The 19,292-nt window shown below is 34.5% G+C and overlaps 3 protein-coding genes and 1 pseudogene across 4 annotated transcripts; 3 read left to right on the top strand and 1 right to left on the bottom strand.

Annotated features, from left to right (window-relative positions):
- The first annotated feature begins 219 nt into the window (after positions 1-219).
- LOC103845140 lies at positions 220-5,385 on the top strand (annotated as a pseudogene).
- Positions 5,386-5,436: 51 nt separating this feature from the next.
- LOC103845141 lies at positions 5,437-6,689 on the bottom strand. The gene is made up of 4 exons (XM_009121974.3): positions 6,496-6,689; positions 6,090-6,252; positions 5,733-6,020; positions 5,437-5,652 (listed from the first exon to the last, which is right to left on the bottom strand). Exons 1-4 carry the CDS (start codon positions 6,541-6,543, stop codon positions 5,564-5,566), a joined length of 588 nt encoding a protein of 195 aa, XP_009120222.1. The 5' UTR covers positions 6,544-6,689; the 3' UTR covers positions 5,437-5,563.
- A 2,626-nt stretch (positions 6,690-9,315) lies between these two features.
- LOC103845142 (protein phosphatase 2C 77) lies at positions 9,316-12,043 on the top strand. Its single transcript, XM_009121976.3, has 5 exons — positions 9,316-9,970; positions 10,055-10,641; positions 10,706-10,993; positions 11,201-11,306; positions 11,379-12,043. The coding sequence occupies exons 2-5, from the start codon at positions 10,123-10,125 to the stop codon at positions 11,732-11,734; spliced, it is 1,269 nt and encodes a 422-aa protein (XP_009120224.1). The 5' UTR covers positions 9,316-9,970; positions 10,055-10,122; the 3' UTR covers positions 11,735-12,043.
- Positions 12,044-13,369: 1,326 nt separating this feature from the next.
- Positions 13,370-15,158, top strand: LOC103845143 (60S ribosomal protein L18a-like protein). 2 transcript variants are annotated; one of them, XM_018655264.2, is made up of 7 exons: positions 13,370-13,594; positions 13,795-13,868; positions 14,217-14,324; positions 14,463-14,577; positions 14,650-14,767; positions 14,851-15,092; positions 15,125-15,158. In XM_018655264.2, exons 2-6 carry the CDS (start codon positions 13,859-13,861, stop codon positions 14,911-14,913), a joined length of 414 nt encoding a protein of 137 aa, XP_018510780.1. In that variant the 5' UTR covers positions 13,370-13,594; positions 13,795-13,858; the 3' UTR covers positions 14,914-15,092; positions 15,125-15,158. The 2 variants fall into 2 exon arrangements, with proteins under 2 accessions (XP_018510780.1, XP_018510781.1); XM_018655265.2 differs by lacking the exons at positions 13,370-13,594; positions 13,795-13,868 and adding an exon at positions 13,880-14,000.
- The last annotated feature ends 4,134 nt before the right edge of the window (positions 15,159-19,292 follow it).

Raw genomic sequence — 19,292 nt, forward strand, 5'->3', positions numbered from 1 at the left:
ATCGGAAACACCGGGACTATTGCATAGTGAAATATTGCAAGTGGTGTGTGTGTGTGTGCCGTCTTAAATCATTTATTTATACACAATTTGCAACAAGTCACGAACTGAGACTCTGAGAGCAAGAATATATTCGGTAGCATCACATAACATAATCTTAATAACAAGCAATATACTCAACTCTTTATAAAACATTTCCTTGGATTTCAATCCCTCACCGTCTCTTTTGATTAGAAGAATCGTGAAAGGGCGGGCGTGACGGCGTGATTCGTGTATGATAGACCGCCCATCGGTTTATTTGTTACTATAATTTTTGCTTCCTTGAGCAACTAAAATAATTTCTAAGAAAGTTATAATTTTAAAAATCATACTAGATTTTGACCCGCGCTTAAAAAGCGCGGATTTGTTTCAAAATTAAATAAATTTTCATATAAGATACAATATAGATTTGAGTATATTTATCCAGAACGCTGAATCAAACCATACCAAAATGGAAAATACAAAATCAAAACTAAACTGAATTGCATAAATAACCGAACATATCATATATCTTTGAAACAAAAAAAAAATAAAACCGAACTGAAAACCAAATGGATATCTGAATTTTTAAAATACAAATTATATGATTAAACTATTAATTATATTTAATTTCTAAATAACCAAATATCCTAAACATACTATTTATAAACCGAATTATCCAAATATTTTGTATTAAAATATTAAAAATTATCCGAAGTATCAGAAATTTTTATTCAAACAACTCGAGTTACTCGATTTTTAAACTGAGAACTCAAAATATCTGATATTTTTATCTATAAATCGGTAATTATCCGAAAACCAAAATCAAACGAAACTGAATTAGACCCAATTTGTTTTGCATATTAACTGGTTTCCAACTTCACTACTGAACCGAACCAAAAACCAAAATAACTCAACTGAAACGAAATCAAACTTTGTAAATACCTGAATAGTTCCTAAAATGTAGAACCAAAACACCAAAACCAAAAGGATTTTAATTTCTAAATCGCATGTAACATATTTTAAAAAGGACTACGTGGGACATACTCATTAAAATACCTTGCAATGCTGGAAAATATTAGCGAGGATGTTACGGGAAGTTAAAAACAATACATTGTTGATAGATTTTGTTATCAAAGAATTAAGAAGAATTTAATATGAGTAGAAAAGGAAAGGAATATCTCTGAGAGAATAGGTATATTACGTTGTAATATATTTGATTGCATTCGCACTTTTAAATTAAAAATGAAAACATATGCGATTGTTATAGTCGTTAACTAACAAAAGGAGTAAAAATTGGGTAAATATATGGTATGAATGTTATTGAGTAACATATTGTTACATACATATAAGGTAAGACCAAAATAAAAGTTAAGTCTAATGAAATAGTCAAAACAACATTTTTAAGTAGATTTATTAAAACTCCTTCTCTTTTAATAGTATTGATATTAAAATGTATATACAAATTATAATTTAAAATTAAGAGAAAGGAGGGGCAAAAGACACAATAACAGTTGTCAACTGAGTATTGTTGTATAGTTTTAAGGATTATTTGTTTCAACTATCACGAGTCAATAAATACAAGACCAAACCAAATGGTCTTCTTGATCGAGAAAGAAGTTTCTTGGTGATGATGTCGAACGTGTTCGATGGAGCTCCTCCGGATTATTCGTCCATATCTGTCGCCGTTAAAGGATCCACCGGCGACACCGTTGGAGGAGCTGCTAGCCGTCGCGCTGTTCGTTGGGCCGTCGACAATCTCCTTCCCCATATCGATCGGTTAGTTCTAGTTCACGTCATGCCTACCGTCACCACTATTCCATCTCCTTGTAAGTTCATCTCGTTGACTTTACTTTCACCGTAACATTCGACGTAATTCTTTTTTTGTTTTTTTTTTGTTTGGTTGGAAGCTGGATCAAAGATTCCAGTGGAGGACTTGGAAGAGAGTGTTGTGTCCATGTACAAACAAGATTTGAGAAAAGAATTCGAAGAGGTCTTTGTGCCGTTTAATAAGATCTGCGGATCAATCAAAGTGAGTTTCTCCAGAATATTCATTCGAGTTCTTTTAGCATTTTGAGTCTCATGAATTTTTATTTTTACTGGTTAGGTTGAGACTCTGTTGCTGGAACATGATGATCCTGCAAAGGCGCTTTTGAAGTACATATCAGATAGTGAGGTTGAGTGCTTAGTGATTGGCTCATGCTCTCCAAGTTTCCTCACAAGGTATTGTTTCCATAATGCCATAATGGAGACCATTTTCTAAACCTATATGACCTACTACTCCATGTGTTTCATAAAGATTGTCATTTTGTCAATTTTTGTACATATTAAAAAATGATTGAAATGCATTTATGTATTTATTAATTACATCAGTTTAACTAATAATATTTGAGATAAATAAATTTATTTATTAAATCAATGCATTTTACAATTAATATCAGCTGAAACTAAATATAAATTGCATTGAAATTGTGAAACGATACGTAACAAAAAAATTTGTAAAATGACATTTTTAAAAGACAAATGGAGTATTAAACTATTATTATATGATCCAGACAGTTTTGGGTATAGATCAACTCCTCCTTGTTCATAATGAGAATAATCTCCTGTAATAAAGACAAGACGTTTTGGCAGGAAAAAAGGACAAGAAATGCCATTAATGGTACAAGGAGAAGCTCCAGAGACTTGTGAAGTATATGTTATTGCCAAAGATCGAGTACTGACCAAATCAACCAATCAGTTATCTCCAGGTATATATAATAATTTCACTTTTAGTGATATATAATGTGAATTTAAAATATGATAAATCTTGTTTCTGCAGTGAAACTCTCATCAGATTCATCATATAGATTCCGTACACCCAAAAGAGCAGAAGCTCATACAGATCCATTCAACCGTACATGCTCGGATAAGACAAGCTTAGCTGCTTCATACATGATACATGTCACCATCACCAGCCAGGAATCAGATTCGAAGGCCCGTTTCTTTGCCGCCTAGTCATCAAGCATCTCGAGTGTTTTCTCCTGCACAGGCTTCAACTGGTATCCGTTTGGGCCATGACGAACAAGTCCGCTCTATACTTGGACATAATATTGTTTCCACTAGTAACATGCAGTTGAATCCTGGAGCAAACATGAATACACCCAAGGTAAAGTACTAAAGCATTTGATCTTTAGCTAATTCCACCAACTTTTTTCCGTTGGTTTATTTTATGTAAAAATGTTATGATTTTGATCTCAAATACCTGTAGTGGCAGTCAAATGTTATGTATGAGATAGAGCAGCTAAGGAAACAAGTACAAACCACTCTTTGCATGTACAAGCAAGCTTGTGAAGAGCTAGTTCATAAACAAACACAGGTTCACTAGTGTTACTGTAAATAAAACTTGTGTTTTGTCTTTATTTGGATTATTAAGACTAAACCAAAACCACATTGGTGATCTCAGGTGCAGTCTCTTTCCTATGAATGTATCAAAGACACCAAAAGGGTCATATCAGCTCTGGAAAAGGAAGAAATGCTGAGAAAAGAGGCAGAAGAAGAGAAACAAAAGCATCTAAAAGCCGTGAAAGAGATCGAAGATGCGAAATCAATGCTAGCAAAAGAGTTCTGCGATAGGAAACTAGCCGAACTAAATGCACTCCAGCAGGCCTTAAAGAAACAGCAAGTCATGGACCAGCTCTTATTGAGTGACAGTCGATATAGAAAGTACACGAAAGAAGAGATAGTTGCAGCTACAGATAACTTCTCTTTGAGTAAAATAATAGGCGAAGGAGGATACGGGAAAGTATACAAATGCAGCCTTGATCACACTCCAGTAGCACTTAAGGTTCGCAGACCTGACACAATCGAGAAGAAACAGGAATTCTTAAGAGAGGTAAAATCTACTAATTAATGTTGTTAATAAATAAAAGTCCCAAGTCAGTAGTTGGATAACTAATTAACTAATGTGTATAACGGTTATGGTCAATCCACTTATTCCACATTGATTTTTAGTTGGAACCCCATGATAAATTATAATTTAACAAATGTTGTAATAACAACATGAGTTTTTCTAACTCTCCAGTTATATACTTTGCAGATCTCTGTCTTAAGCCAGCTTAGACATCCTCATGTGGTTCTTCTCCTCGGTGCTTGTCCTGATAACGGTTGCCTTGTCTATGAGTACATGGACAACGGTAGCTTAGATGCTCACATCTCTCGCAAGAAAGGCAAACCATCTCTCCCATGGTTCATCAGATTCAAAATCATCTACGAAACTGCTTGTGGGTTAGCATTCCTCCACAACTCAAAACCAGAGCCCATAGTCCACCGTGATCTCAAACCAGGCAACATTCTCTTAGACAAAAACTTCGTTAGCAAAATAGGCGACGTTGGACTCGCCAAACTCATATCAGAGGAGGCACCAGAGAGTGTCACGGTTTACAGAAACTCGACAATCGCCGGTACACTATACTACTTGGACCCTGAGTACCAAAGAACCGGCACATTCAGACCGAAGTCAGATCTTTACGCTTTTGGAATCATAATTTTTCAGCTTTTAACCGCTAGGCATCCCAACGGTCTTCTTTTCTGCGTGGAGGACGCAGTGAAGAGAGGCTGTTTTGGTGAAATGTTAGATGGATCAGTGAGAGAATGGCCCATGGCTGAAGCTGAAGAACTAGCTCGTATCGCAATACAGTGTTCGCAGCTTAAATGTAGAGACAGACCGGATCTTGATACACAAGTCTTGCCTGCTCTCAAACGGATTCTTGAATCTGCTAATAGTAGACTCAAGACTGAACAAGCTAAAGCACGACCACCAAGTCACTATTACTGTCCAATTCTTAAGGTAAAACAAATAGTAGACTTTCTCTCTCTCTCTCTCACACAAGAAACACATTACTTAATGGTTCTGGTTTTAACACAATGTTTTTTTTTATTGCAGGAAATAATGGAAGATCCACAAATAGCAGCTGATGGATTCACGTACGAAGGAAAAGCTATAAAAGCTTGGATACAAAACAATCAAAATGTGTCTCCTGTGACTAAAAACCGGCTCAGACATTGCGATCTCACACCTAACCATACTCTCAAATCGGCTATACAAGAGTGGCGATCTCGTTCAGGCTTTTAGACCTCCCCACTACTTTTGGCTCCTTTTGATCACAAACATTTGATAAAATGTGTGTATACTCAATACCCTGAACTTGTTTGAATCAAGAGTAGATCATGATTCTTTAAGCATCATTTTTGTTATGGATCTTCTGTTTCCGTTATGGGAGTGGAATTTCATTTAGGTTGTGGATTGTTCTATTTGTTTGTGTTTGAGTGTATGTGGGTTTAAGTGGTTGTGAACTTAACAAATTGGTTCGATGAGCATAGGCTTTTACATTTTAACGCTAGTAAATATATGATTTGCTTCTTTTTTTTAATCCGATGTTGAATGGGTGTAACACAAAGGTAGGATGCTTAATGGAAGTGATCAAACACACACAAATTTGAAGGTGAGACTTGAACAGTATCAAGTATGTACAACTTATATTACATTAAAGAACGAGAGACTCGAGAATCAAACTTGAGTAAACTCAAGAGCGTTTGCGTCTGGATCACGAGTGAATATCGCTGGCCTCCCCGACCTACTCATAGTATACTCAATCCCTACAACACAAACAAACAAACACATCCTTAAAGCAAAAACAAGAAGGAAGGAAATGAAGCAAAATGTTTATATATATTACCAGCTTTGTCCAAAATCTCTTTAAGATATGAAACATCACGGATTGCGATACAAGCGTGTCGATCCCGGCCTCCGTGCTCGGGTCTGCCTGTTAACGGATCAGGATTTGGAAGCTCCATTAAATGAATCATCTCCGAGCCTACCCATAACCATGCTCCTCTATACGGAAGCTTATCATGTGGTCTCGCCTCGTTGATCTCAAGTCCTAAAATGTTCTGGTAAAACTCCAGTGACCGTTCTAAGTTCTCGCAGAGCAAACCAACGTGGTGAACCCCAACAACTCCATAATCTATAGCATCAACAAGTCTTATTATCTCAACTATAACTTTAATCGTAAAGGCGAAATCGGTTTAGTTACCGGTTTGATTGTTAATCTCTTTCTCTTGTACCACACTGATCCCTTCAGCTGACCCGTGTGCTTGATTAGCCTTCAAGATACCATTGAGCCTATCTTTTCTCAGATTCTTGTTCTTCTGAAACTCGAATCGTTCTATCGCAGGGAGATGATTCGTGCAAGACACCTTTGCCAATTACCAAAACTCTTCATCATTAGTCCAACACATACAATCGATTTTAAATGATAACACACAATCTTAACTTCTCAAACTCAGTATCTTTAAATTAAAGGAAGACCCTTAAAGTTTACAGAACTAGCGTCGACGACCAACTCGAGAGAGGTAAGAATAACCATGAAAGAGCTATTTATTTCTGGAAATCTGGTAACGTAATAATCTATTAAGTGACTGAAGAAACGTAACTGTTACCTTTGGTCGTAGATCAAGTGAAACTGAAGGTCTGAAAATAGACGCCATCGTTGTAAGAGAAGCTTCGATGTCTGTTTCTTTTACGCTCTCATCAACACATGAGTAAGAATCATCTTCTTGATTTGGTTTATTATTATCGGGTCAAGATTACTAAAGAGAGCCCAACAAAAAAACCTGAACCACAGATTAAAGGTAAAGTTAAGTGAGAAGAGTTTTGACATCTGTGTTTATTTGTTTGTTCTGTTTTTTTTTAAATTAGGTGTTATTAGTTTATATATTTTGATTGATTTAGAAATTCATATAATATTTATAAATCTAAATAAAATATGCAAATATGGAGGTTTTTCCTTGGATTTGAGTCTTTGTATTTTTAACTAAAAAATCAAACAAATCCATTATAAAATCAAATATATTAGTAAATCCGTACGATTGAATAACACTTAATTTAATATATAATTTATAAATCATTAAACTAATAACACATGATTTTAATACAGATTTGAAAATCACAGAATCAATAACACTAAATTTAGTTAAGATTTTCAAATCCAATAAAATTCAACGATCAATAACCCCTACTAAAACTTAAAAGAAAGGAATAAGATTCTCGATTTTTATTTCGTTGATCTTAAGTCTGTATGTGAAATGATTTCGTACCTGTTTACACAAAAGTCTGTCCATCATCACATCACATGGGAAAATAAAATCTATTTCGTATGGTGTTTTGAAATTTATTTATTTCAGCGACCACAGAAAAATATCTATACTTTTTGTGAAATCAATAAAGTAGAACATGTGATGTAGTGTCATATAGTCATGTTTTAATAAAATGAAAAAGGTTGAAAGGTTATCAGATATGTCGATGGGCCAAGCCCAGTCCATATAGTAAAGAAATTTGGTCATTCATCTTGCTATTTTACTAGCTTTCTCAAGTGACAATATAGTCTTCGCTAAAATTTACCCTTTTTTACTGAAAACATGATATTAAGACTCTGTGATAAACATAGAATTCAAATTTGCCAGTACTTTACTTTTCAAGAAAAATAATTGAATTTTGTGTTCAAATAATTTTCCTTATTATTAGTCTTGTAAGTTTTTTTCAACAAAACGTTTTTACATACTTTAAACTGTTATGTGACCACTACTTTACACAGCATCTTTTTGCAGATCCGTGTGTCAATTGGTTATCTATAGATTTGTGACACATATACAATATGAATTGATTTTGTTCTATTTTCACCCTATTAATTATACAATATGATATTGTATTTTATGTGCCAGCTGCGAACTACCATATAATATTATGAATGAACTATTTTAAAGTTGCATGCCTATATACGTAGATACCCCTCCTCCTCCCAAGACATGTCCATTACAATGTTTCGTCACAGCATACAAAACATTATATTTATGACTGGTTCACTAAATTCGATTTAAACTGGATATTTGTTTGCTGCCCATCCAAAAGATACTTCGATTCATATATCATTACATGGTCCAGTGATGACGTAACATGTGAAATAAAAACCACAAAACACAGCACCAAAAATGAAAAGAAACACAAGATATTTACGGAAGTTAAAGAGGCTGTCTTTGTTTTGATCAAAAAAAAAAAAAAAAGAGACTGTCTTTGTCAGTGCAATGAACCTCTTCCTCATCTTTCCCGCCACCCCAACCAACAGATCTCTCACCGTCCACGTCATCCTCTTTTGGTTCACCAAATCTACGACTTTTTGTTTACCCACGTGGCAACAATCCATCTGTTTCCCGACAAAAAGTGGTACCCACTTGATTGTTATTCATATAATTTTCAAAAGAATTTTAATTACTATTATTGGATAAAGAATCATCATCTGTTGACAACACAACACACTTCTTTTGTTGATTCTCTTCTGTTTTTAGTTCCACACTAACGCCATTATGTTTTGAACTCTATCCATGAATGTAATTTCCATTTTTTATTTGGAATCGCATAATCAAATTTGTTTAGCAGATTACATAATGGATTGGCAGATATACATATTCTGATTAAGTTGGTATATTTGTAATTATGCATAAACATGGTATAATAGACTGTTAATTCTACATAGCGTAATGATTAAATAGATGAATTACGGCTTTGATTAAATATGCGTAATGATGTTTTAAGTTTTCGGTTCTCTTAAAACGTGTGCGATATGTGATGCGTGTTATTATTATTTGGTGCAAGGTGAGCTGGTTGCTTTCGCGTTTGATTTATTTTGGGAGTTTGCCATATTTGATTGATACGAGATACTGCTTTGCGTGAGATCATGTCATGCTATAAACGAATATCTGATAATTAACCGAAACTTACGATGCTAATCATTCAACAATTACTTAAATATTACTAATATTTTATCATAAATTAGATATTTTGTTGTTGTACGCCTTTCTCTTTATGTGTTACGAAGAATAATTTATTAGCTACAGAGTATTTCAAAACTCTTTTACTTCCTCTGTTTTGTTAAGTTAAATGTTTAAAAAAAAATTATTTCACTAAGATAGACTTTTAATATTTTCTATAGAAAAATTATGATTTTAAAAAATAATTAAATTTATTAATTAAAAATTATTAAAAATTGAAAATTACAAAAACGATATATTTATTTAGTGATTTAATGTGTTTTTAGTATGTATTAAAACATTAAAAAAATTTATCTTTATAAAACGGATAGAGTATAATCCAAAACCAAAAAATCTTCAAAATAATGAAATAAATTCAATAATTACTTAAATATAACTAAATTAGTTTTCTGGTGATCAACTTTCTAATTTTTTTTTAAAGAAAATCAACTTTCTAAGTTTTTGTCGACATGTGTCATCATGTCTGTATTACAAAAATGTAGTGAAGTTGTTTATGTATATAAAAATAAGGCATGTGTAGTTTTAGATATATCCAAATTTAATTTCCAAAACTTTTTTTGCTTAGGATGTGGGATATTTTTTATAGAGAACTGATAGAAACATTATATTTCAAACATCACGGTAAAGATAAGCAATAATGGAGGGGTGACACGAGAGCAAATATGTTATTTTGTTTGCAATTTGCATATAGGCAAAGTTCAAAGTAAAAATGTCTTTCTAAATTAGTTGTTCTTGACTGAAGCATCTCTCTTCTGTACTGTGTAATAAACAAAGACCTCTCCCTATCTCTAAAACGTAATATGTGGCAGATTTAGAACCGATCTCTCTGTATAAACTTTTTTTTTGTTTTCATCTTTTTGTACTGAAGAGAGCACACAAATATCGGTAAATTGTAAATTAATTGAGGAGAGAGAAAGAGAGATAACAGAATCTGTAAATGGTTGAAACAAATTGCCCAGAATCCAGGAAACCCTGAATGAAAAAAAAAAACTTGGGTAGTAATTTCTCGGTGGAAAAAAAAGTAAAATTTAAAATTTTTAATTGTGCTTTATTTTTGGAAAATCTCAATCTATTTCATGTGCTAGCTAAGGTTGTCTCACTTTCCTCTTATGAGTCATGAGTTTCTTGTCTTCATCTTTCTCTTAATAAAGCTCCTTGTCTCTTCAATTTTCAGTTACCCTTCTTATAACTCAAAACCATAACTTGACGGTGCAAAGCTATCACGGTGTGTTCCCTCCGTCAATGGACAAAGCTTCTCCTGCAGTAGCTGCTGTACCATTCAGACCGTTCCCTGATCCTCAGCTAGAATTCGCCGGAATCAGAGGCTACTGCAGCCCTTCGCTGCCGGAAAGTACGTGCTCCTCCGGTGAGGAATCAACGAAAGATTCGTCCTTTATTAAGATCAACAACATGAGGCAGGGCTCTACTTCATCATCATCTCGTTTAGCTGACGTTACCGTGGATATCTCCGCCGGAGAAGAAATCAACGGCTCGGATGAGTTTGCTCCGAGATCGACGGCTCAGAGCGAGAAGAGAGTATTGAGCAGAACAGAGAGTAGGAGCTTGTTCGAGTTCAAGAGCGTGCCTTTGTACGGAGTGACTTCGATCTGCGGAAGACGGCCGGAGATGGAAGATTCCGTCTCGGCGATTCCTAGATTCCTTCAAGTGTCGCTGCTCGATTGTGGTCGAGTCGCCAACGGGCTTAATCCTCACTCGAGTGCTCACTTCTTCGGTGTTTACGACGGACACGGCGGTTCTCAGGTAAACCGGATTGCAATTAGATCTTGGTTTATTCTTTGGTTCTGATCGGTTCTTTTGTGTACAGGTGGCGGATTATTGCCGTGAGAGGATGCATTTGGCGTTGACGGAGGAGATATTGAAGGAGAAGCCGGAGTTCTGCGACGGTGACACGTGGCAAGAGAAGTGGAAGAGAGCTTTGTTCAACTCTTTTATGAGAGTTGACTTTGAGCTTGACTTTGTCCCCGAAACTGTGGGGTCCACTTCGGTGGTCGCCGTTGTCTTTCCGACGCATATCTTCGTCTCTAACTGCGGCGACTCCAGAGCGGTTCTGTGCCGCGGCAAAACGCCTCTCGCGTTATCCGTCGATCACAAAGTAAGTAAATACACTATGGCGTATTCAATATTTTGTGACAATAATCAATTGGGTCATATGTCATTACTCGGTTCTGAAGCTAATAACAAAACTTCACTTAGATAAATTATGTTCTTTTGTTATGTTGTGTTACCAAACAGATGTTACATGCCTATAGATTTGGTTCAATGTTCTTATTAGCGTTTGGCTCTACATTTTTATGTGTAGCCGGATAGAGAAGATGAAGCGGCTAGGATAGAAGCAGCTGGTGGAAAAGTAATCCAGTGGAACGGGGCTCGTGTTTTCGGTGTGCTCGCCATGTCAAGATCTATTGGTAAGGCTGGGAAACATTAAAATGGTTTTTATTTTGATAGTTTACTTACGTTATAAACCGTTTGCATAACAGGCGATAAATACCTAAAACCATCGGTGATCCCTGATCCGGACGTGACTTCAATCCGGCGAGTCAAAGAAGACGACTGTCTCATCTTAGCAAGTGACGGTCTTTGGGACGTGATGACCAACGAAGAAGTGTGTGATATGGCTCGGAAACGGATTTTGTTATGGCACAAGAAGAATGCCATGGCGGGGGATGCTTTGCTGCCGGCGGAGAAAAGAGGAGAAGGAAAAGATCCGGCGGCAATGTCGGCGGCAGAGTATTTGTCGAAGATGGCTCTGCAAAGAGGAAGCAAAGACAACATAAGTGTAATAGTGGTTGATTTGAAGGGAATAAGAAAATTCAAGAGCAAAGCCTTGAATTGAGTAAGAAGGTTTGGAAGTAATAAAAGAAAAAAAGTTTTGATGGTGGGTAAAATTTCCTTAAAAATAAAACAAAAACAGGTAATAACAATATTATTAATTGTTTGTAATATTAATTTTCTGGTTAGTTTTATTTATTTACTTTGCTATCTTCCCACCATTATTTAATTTTTTTTAACTGACATGAATGTGTATATATGAGATCATGTAGCTTCCAAACAAAAATCCCTTGTTATCGGGGTTAATTGTAATATGAGTATATGACTACACTCATATGTTAAGAGCTAGTTTTATTTATCGGGGTTAATTATCTTTGGAGTAGGGTATATGCAATGGTGTATTCCAAACATGGTCTTGTTTAAGATTTATGTATATGTTTTTGAATCCCACGCAGTTTGAGGAAAATCTTTCAATGTGTGAGAAGAAAATGTTGCACAATTCATTAGAGACATTGTAGGGGATGCAGACCATCTAGTAATTTACTTGGTTACTTACACAAGACGTTTGATTGTAGAGTGTTGTGTAAGGCAGCTTTTAAACCAATTTTGTCATTTTTCATTGCATTAACAATTAAACTGAAAAAAGTGAAAATGCTTCACTGCAAACAAAAACAAAAAAGTAAGCAAAATCTTGCATCATAATAATAATAACCATAAATTTGATATTTAGTCTTAACTTTCTAAAAATCATCTCTTAAAACAACTTTAATCTGTTGAGAAAAAAAAATAACTTTTTTTTTTCCATCTGAATTTATTAATTAAAGGGGTTAAACAACCCAAAAGGGCAGAATCCAAACCTTACAAGGAACAACTAGAAAAGCCCAAATACATTAAACAAAAGCACAACAACCATTATGGGGCAACAGACCCAAATTCCGAAAACCCTAGCTAGGGCAACGCCGCTCGATCCGCGCGAAGCGCGCGCCTCCCTATCTTCTTCCTTCGGCTCCGGATTCCGCGATACGACGCCTAAACACTACGCCGTCATCGGAATTGAGCCGAAACCATTCAAACCCACCATTCCACCACAACTCGAATACAACCAACGCACACCGAGACTCATAACTAACCGGATCTACGAATTTAATAGAGAATAAACCCGCCTACAATCGCTCATCATCTCCGACATACATACATGCGGAACCAGATTCAGAAACGAGAGGCAGATGAAGAAGAGAGGGTCGGATTCGTAGATCGCGGTGAGGTAACTCGAGAAACTAGCCGGCGCTAGCGGTGCTAAGAGAGCCACCGCCTCCCGGAACCAAAGCCGACGATCTCGGTGCTGAAGAAGCCACCGACTCCCGTAAACAGAAACCGGCGAAGAAGATGCTGAGAAAGCCATCACTTCCCGGGACAAAATCGGACGGCCACCGTAGAAAGGTGCGCCGCCGAGACTAAACCCAACCAGATCCACAAACTAAAAACCTAAACACCTAAACCCCCGTTTAAAAGAAACTTGAAAAACATGACCGGACCGACGGTGGCTTAAGGAGCCACGCCGTCGGCCGGGAACCCTCTCTCTCTTCTCTCTTCTCTCTTCTCTCGACGACTTGGTAATGTCCTTTTTCTAAAAAAAAAAAAAAAAAAAAAAAAAAAAAAAACTTTAATCTAAGATAAAAAAACATCATTTTATGTTGTGTGTTTAAAAAGAAAAAGCTGATTGATTGGTTAAAGAGTATTTACTTTGAAAGTATTTTTCAGTCTCTTCTTCTTTCAGCTAACTTTGTACGCATTTAAAGCGCCGACAAAGTTGAACAAGACAGGAGTAGAAGCGGAAGAGACACGATTCTCCTCTGACTAATCGGTTTCAGATTGGTTTAATTACAATATTCATCTCGAAAAATTTCTCACGAGATTCTCCTTGGTGAGTTATATTTTGATCTACTGTTTCATTTTTTCATTCCCGGAGCAATTTTTCCGGTATCTGATGAACTGTGTATCGACAAGTTTGTTTGTTTGCGAGGGGTGATTGATTTCAAAGTTATAGCGCGAGATATTTGTTGCATACTTGGTCTTGTGAAGTCTATATCTAGAAACTGATATCTAGCTGCTTGTGAATTTCAGGCGGTTTCTTTGTCAACGCCGGTGAAAATCGAAGATCTGGTCTCAAACAAGATAGCTATAAATCATGGACGAAAGTAATTTTTCTCCTGACCAACCCGAGTCGCTTATTTCACCTGAATTCGCCTACCACCACTAGACCACCATGTGTGGTTAGGAACAGAGTAGATTTGCTTTGATAATTTTGGTGCATTTTGAGCTGTGAATTGGTATGTGAAATAAGTAGAGATTGAGATGACTGAAATGAGATCATGAGACAACGTTGTTTTTGCCCTGTCTATGATGTTGTCTGAATGAATTCTCATTTCTCATATATTGGTTGGAGGAGATTTATACAGATTGCTTTAGTGTTTTAATTTTTTTTTCGATTTATTACGAGTTCACCCATAGATGTGCAAGTAAATATTGCGTCTTCATTGTTGCAGATACTAAATCTGTATCAGGAAATGGTAGAACCGAGCTGGTAAAATTCATTGCTGATAGCCATGCCAAGCTCATGAAACCAGCTGCTCGTTATTACTATACACTTAAAGGTTACTACCACAACCACTTTACAAGTATTATTGCGGTCTTGGTACCTGGTCTTGTCATGTTGTAGAGGTCCTGCTAGTTTATTATGTTCACCGTTATTGATATGAACTAAGAGATACTATATATCTCTGTTTCGATAGATGCTATAGGTTGTGGGAAAAGAAGATATACGGCAGTAAAAGTTGCAGACGGCATGGAAACAGGAGTATATGACAAACCTCTTCCTTGCTTTGGTTGTGGAATCGGATGGTTCTCGTGAGTATCCGTCCTCTTGTATATTATCGGTCTTAAGACCAATGCTGATTTCTTCTCTTTGATAATTGACAGCTTTCTACTAGGTTTTGTGTTCCCACCTTTGTGGTACTATGCTACCTTTCTTTACTTCGGGAACTATTACCGCAGAGATCCTAGAGAAAGAGCTGGTCTTGCTGCTTCCGCAATCACTGTAAGTACTCGTGTGTGTTAATTTTGGTTAGAGATAATCTATAGTCTGAAGAAGACTGAATATTTGATGTTTTATTGATACAGGCAATGGGATTCTCTTTTGTGTTACTCGTGATTTTTGCTCTCCGTTGGTTTTACTATCTTTGAGATAACTATGTAAGTGCACATTCTTATAAGTTCCATGCTCATCAAAGGAATAGTGGCGGAACTTGATGTACATTCACACAAACCCATCAGTTTACCCCAATCTTTGTTTTCTTAAGTTGTCTATCATTTCTTGTTCACAGCTTATAGAGTTTGTATACAAAGAAGAGAAAAGAAAAAAGGAACAAAAATTTTTTTTTTTTGAAACACAAAGGAACAAATTATATAAAATTCTGTTTTTGTGATGATTCTCAGTCCGGGCTGGATAAGAGATTTTAGAAACTTTAGATAATTTAGCAAGAATTTGATAGAATTTTTTTAAACAATTTGGGAATCTATGTTTAGTTATACTATTAATTTTAAAAATTTAATAAGTTCTACGTCAATGTTTTAATATCGGTTAACGAAAAGAAACGTTTTCCTGTAGTAAGCTAGTGGTTAGTGGACTAAACTCGAAGCTGTTCTCACTTCTCACATGCACACTCAAAACCTCAGAAGACGGCATGAAGTGCTTTTATTAGAGTGTTAAACGGAGAGATGTTTCCAACGATAGGTACGGGGTAGATCTATCTTTGTACTTATCGACAAAGGTTGATTGATTCGATTATTCTCATCGCTAAAAGCTCCCAACAGGTTAATGCCACGACAAACGTGTGGATCTCTCTTCTATTTTATTAATAGTAAATAATTGAAACACGAATCATTCAGAGCTTTGGTTAAATTAGTAGTATACTATTAAGTAATGTAATACGATTAGATGTGTGGTAAATCGCACGTGTGGAGAGACAGGCTGTGTATCTGATCCTGGAAGATAGCTGTTTGAAGAAACTTAAACGATACTTCCGACTCACCTAGCGACTCCTTTTCACAGCCTGTCTCTTTCTCTTCTTTCCTTTTTTTCTTTTTAATTATATTTTTATTTAATTTCGTGTGGCTCGTTTCCAGACCAGAATACAGATATCTCTGTACCTAAACTCCAGATTCATGTCCATCTGTGTCCAATTATTTAATTACTCACACTTTGTTTTCTATTACAAGAAAAAAACAATTATGTATTACCGTATATTTAGCAACAACCACAATACACAAGCATAAAATTCCAACTCTTCGGTCTATGTTACCCTTTTTAAGCGGAAATTGTGTTTTGAATTCGGATTATTAGCAATAGTAGGTGGTTCCTTTAATTTCATGTGTTGACTGAATCCACAAACGAACAATGACACTGCTATAGTTTGCAATGTCGGACCTATAAATCCGATGTTCATATGCTATATATTTTTTATTATAATATTTTAGTTTCGCCAATCATAAAAAATAAAAAAATAAAAAATTGTTATGACAAATAATGATATAAATACTTTTTACAACTAAACGTTGTGATTAATCGAGCGATAACAAAATGAAGTGGATCGCAGCAACATACAAAGAAACATGATAAACTCTTCTTGAGACAATCATGTTGATAGTAGTTTATGTTACATGATTCATGATGGCTCAACCATCTTTGGGTCGGACGACAAACTTTTTGATATTCACTTTTTCTTTTACTAACTTTTTTACCCACGTTGATTAATTTATGAGATATTAGAGAAACCTTATATGATTCTCCCGAAGCCGATTCTCTTATATTGTAATGTATTTTTTTTTCCTACGTAAATCGCTATATAGCGTCCTTTTCTTTGGTAAATGGTTTTATATGTACTTAGTTGATGCTTACTTTTCTTTCTTTGGTCTTTAGGCTTACTAGTGGGACACTGAATAAGAAAGATGAGAGCCAAATTTCAAAATATCGAAATCATTTCTTTTTTCACAGACCAAAAGCTGGTGGCGATGTCCATAATTCTAGGATGGCCAAAATTAAAAATTCCGTGCATGTGTTTTTTTTAACTTATAATCATTTTATGTTATACTTTTGTTTTGGGATAACGTCAAAATGTTACGTATATAATTTACAAAAAAAAAAAATTACGTATAAGTCATTACATTTGATTTTGTTTTTGGAACACACATTTGATTACTCTCTGTTTTTTTTTGTATCAAAACGTGATTGCTTTCTTAAAGCGTTTATATGTTCCAAAACAATATTATAAAATAGACCTGGAAATGGTGGTGGTCGAGTGTACAACACATTATCGATAAGGTGGAACGTTACACAACCCGAAGTCAGGGTTTAGTTTATTAATTCGCTTATGTGTTATATTAGGCTGAAAAGGTTGTTTATAACACACTTTTACTTTGAAGTACTCATAATATACTAAGAGAAAAAGACTAAGATAGCACTAAACCAAGTTTTTGTTCCCAAAGTAGTATTTAAGGTTCAAAGTCACAAAAATAGGTTTCATTAAAGAGGTAAATATACACTTATACCCCTTGGATTAATTAATCCAAATCTTAGGGTTTAGAGTTAAGGGGTGAGGTTTTGGAATTAGGGTTTAAAATTTTATAAAAAATAAATACTAAAATAAAAATAAAATTTAAAAAAACAGTTTCAAAAAGTATTTTTAAATTATAAAAAGAAAATATGAAAAAAAGTAAAAAAAAAATTCAAAAAAAAAATTTCAAAAAAAAATTATAAAAATTTCGAATCTGAAAACACATAATCTGAAACTATAAATTTTTTTTTTATTTTTATTTTATTTATTTTTATTTATTTTTGTTTGTTTATTTAATTTCAAACCAAGGGTATTAGGGATATTTTACCCTTTAATGAATGTCATTTTTGCTACGTTGCACGGAAGCTTCATCGGACGTCCGCTTCCCGCTTCGGAACCGGAATCGGAATCGGAACCTTGTGGAAGCTTGCGGAATCTCGCTTCCAAAACGTTTCTAAAATATTCTCTTTAAAAACCTGTTGGAAGCTTATGATTCCGTTTTGGAATCACGCTTCCATTTTTTCTAAAAATACAATGTATATCAATAAAATATAAAACCATAGTTTTAATCTATATAAAATTAAAAATATTAATAGTAATGAATATTGAATTATAAATATATATAAATATCAAAAATAATACTATAAATTATCTTTATGCATTGAGATTTTTTATTAAAGATATAGCACATATTGAAACATATTGTGTCAATTATTTATGAAGTATTAAAAATAATTAATATAATATTTTTTGTAAACATAATTTATGTGTATTTTTACAGTTTTAATATAAAATCATTTCAAAATTATTATAAATGAATAAATGTTTTATTTCAAATTTAAATCATATAATTTTAGTCCTAATTATTAAAAAAATTTACATATATATATATATATTTATATATGGATATACGCTTCCAATACGTACCCGCTTCCTAATATTTTAAAAAATCTCGCTTCTGCGCTTCCTTACGCTTCCGCTTCCACGTACCCGCTTCCGTTTCCATGTAACATAGCATTTTTGTGACTTTCTCCTTCTAGTGCTATTTTTGAGACATAAACTTCAAAAGGTGCTATTACTGACAATTGCCCATATACTAAACTACAAAAGCATTAAAAGGGTTTATAACAAATTAAAGATGAGTTTAAAGGGCTGGGATTGGATGCTGGTCCCCTTTTCTTTTTGTTCAACTTTTTATTTGGTTATAGTTTTTCTTCAACTTTATTGCTACTTCCACTTATCGAATGTGGAAATATTGTAGCAAATAAATGAAGAAACTATGGTGTATATAAGATCTGTAATGCGCTACCAATGGACATCTGCTTTCAATATCGCTTGATCTATCACTAGTATAAAGCTATGAGTATAACAACCATTTATCTATGAAAATATATAAAAGAAAGTATATATAAATAATGTAGTTTAAAGTTGAAACTCGCTATTTTTTTTTATCGAATTCTTGAATTTTCAGATCAACAACTTTGCTTAGAGCTATATACAACGTATTTATTTGGATTTTCTGTTTGTTGTGAATAAAGTTGTTGTTTTGTATCCATAGTTTTTATTAAGTTCAAGATTAACCATTAATAACATATGCGATCACGCACCGACGACAAGGAAGAAAAATAATATGTACAACAACCACATTGAGGTCCTGATCTTGTAAAGCTGAAAGTCTAAAACAATTCTTACGAATAAACTTTCATCATTTTTTTCTTTGACTTCTTAAGAAGTAAGTGGCTCATGTAGCAAAAGCTTAATCATGGTGTAAATAAGGGAAAACTTGTGTGTAAATTGTAAATTTTTGCTTCTTTTTACTAACAAATAACCGAAAAAATATATGTTTAAACGGAGACAGCTTGACAAAAGTTGCGGAGGTTTGGGTTGGGGTGTAGCGAGAAAAGGGTAAGTAAACACTTTACAATGATGATAACCACGCTCCAATTATTTCCATCAACAGAGCATCCTCTAAAGTTATTTTCCAAATTTATATGTACAAAGTTTATAACT

This window comes from Brassica rapa, chromosome A10, assembly GCF_000309985.2.
Source record: "Brassica rapa cultivar Chiifu-401-42 chromosome A10, CAAS_Brap_v3.01, whole genome shotgun sequence".
Taxonomy (NCBI): Eukaryota; Viridiplantae; Streptophyta; class Magnoliopsida; order Brassicales; family Brassicaceae; genus Brassica; species Brassica rapa.

Bases quoted from the DNA above. Each gene is read 5' to 3' on its own strand.
- LOC103845141 (XM_009121974.3), bottom strand. From the start codon at position 6,543: ATGGCGTCTATTTTCAGACCTTCAGTTTCACTTGATCTACGACCAAAG. The intron at 6,253-6,495 runs GTAACAGTTACG...TAATTGGCAAAG, and splicing joins CACTTGATCTACGACCAAAG to GTGTCTTGCACGAATCATCT. The intron at 6,021-6,089 runs GTAACTAAACCG...TTGATGCTATAG, and splicing joins AGAGATTAACAATCAAACCG to ATTATGGAGTTGTTGGGGTT.
- LOC103845142 (XM_009121976.3), top strand. From the start codon at position 10,123: ATGGACAAAGCTTCTCCTGCAGTAGCTGCTGTACCATTCAGACCGTTC. The intron at 10,994-11,200 runs GTAAGTAAATAC...TTTTATGTGTAG, and splicing joins CGTTATCCGTCGATCACAAA to CCGGATAGAGAAGATGAAGC. The intron at 11,307-11,378 runs GTAAGGCTGGGA...TTTGCATAACAG, and splicing joins CGCCATGTCAAGATCTATTG to GCGATAAATACCTAAAACCA.
- LOC103845143 (XM_018655264.2), top strand. The intron at 14,578-14,649 runs GTGAGTATCCGT...GATAATTGACAG, and splicing joins TGTGGAATCGGATGGTTCTC to CTTTCTACTAGGTTTTGTGT. The intron at 14,768-14,850 runs GTAAGTACTCGT...TTATTGATACAG, and splicing joins TTGCTGCTTCCGCAATCACT to GCAATGGGATTCTCTTTTGT.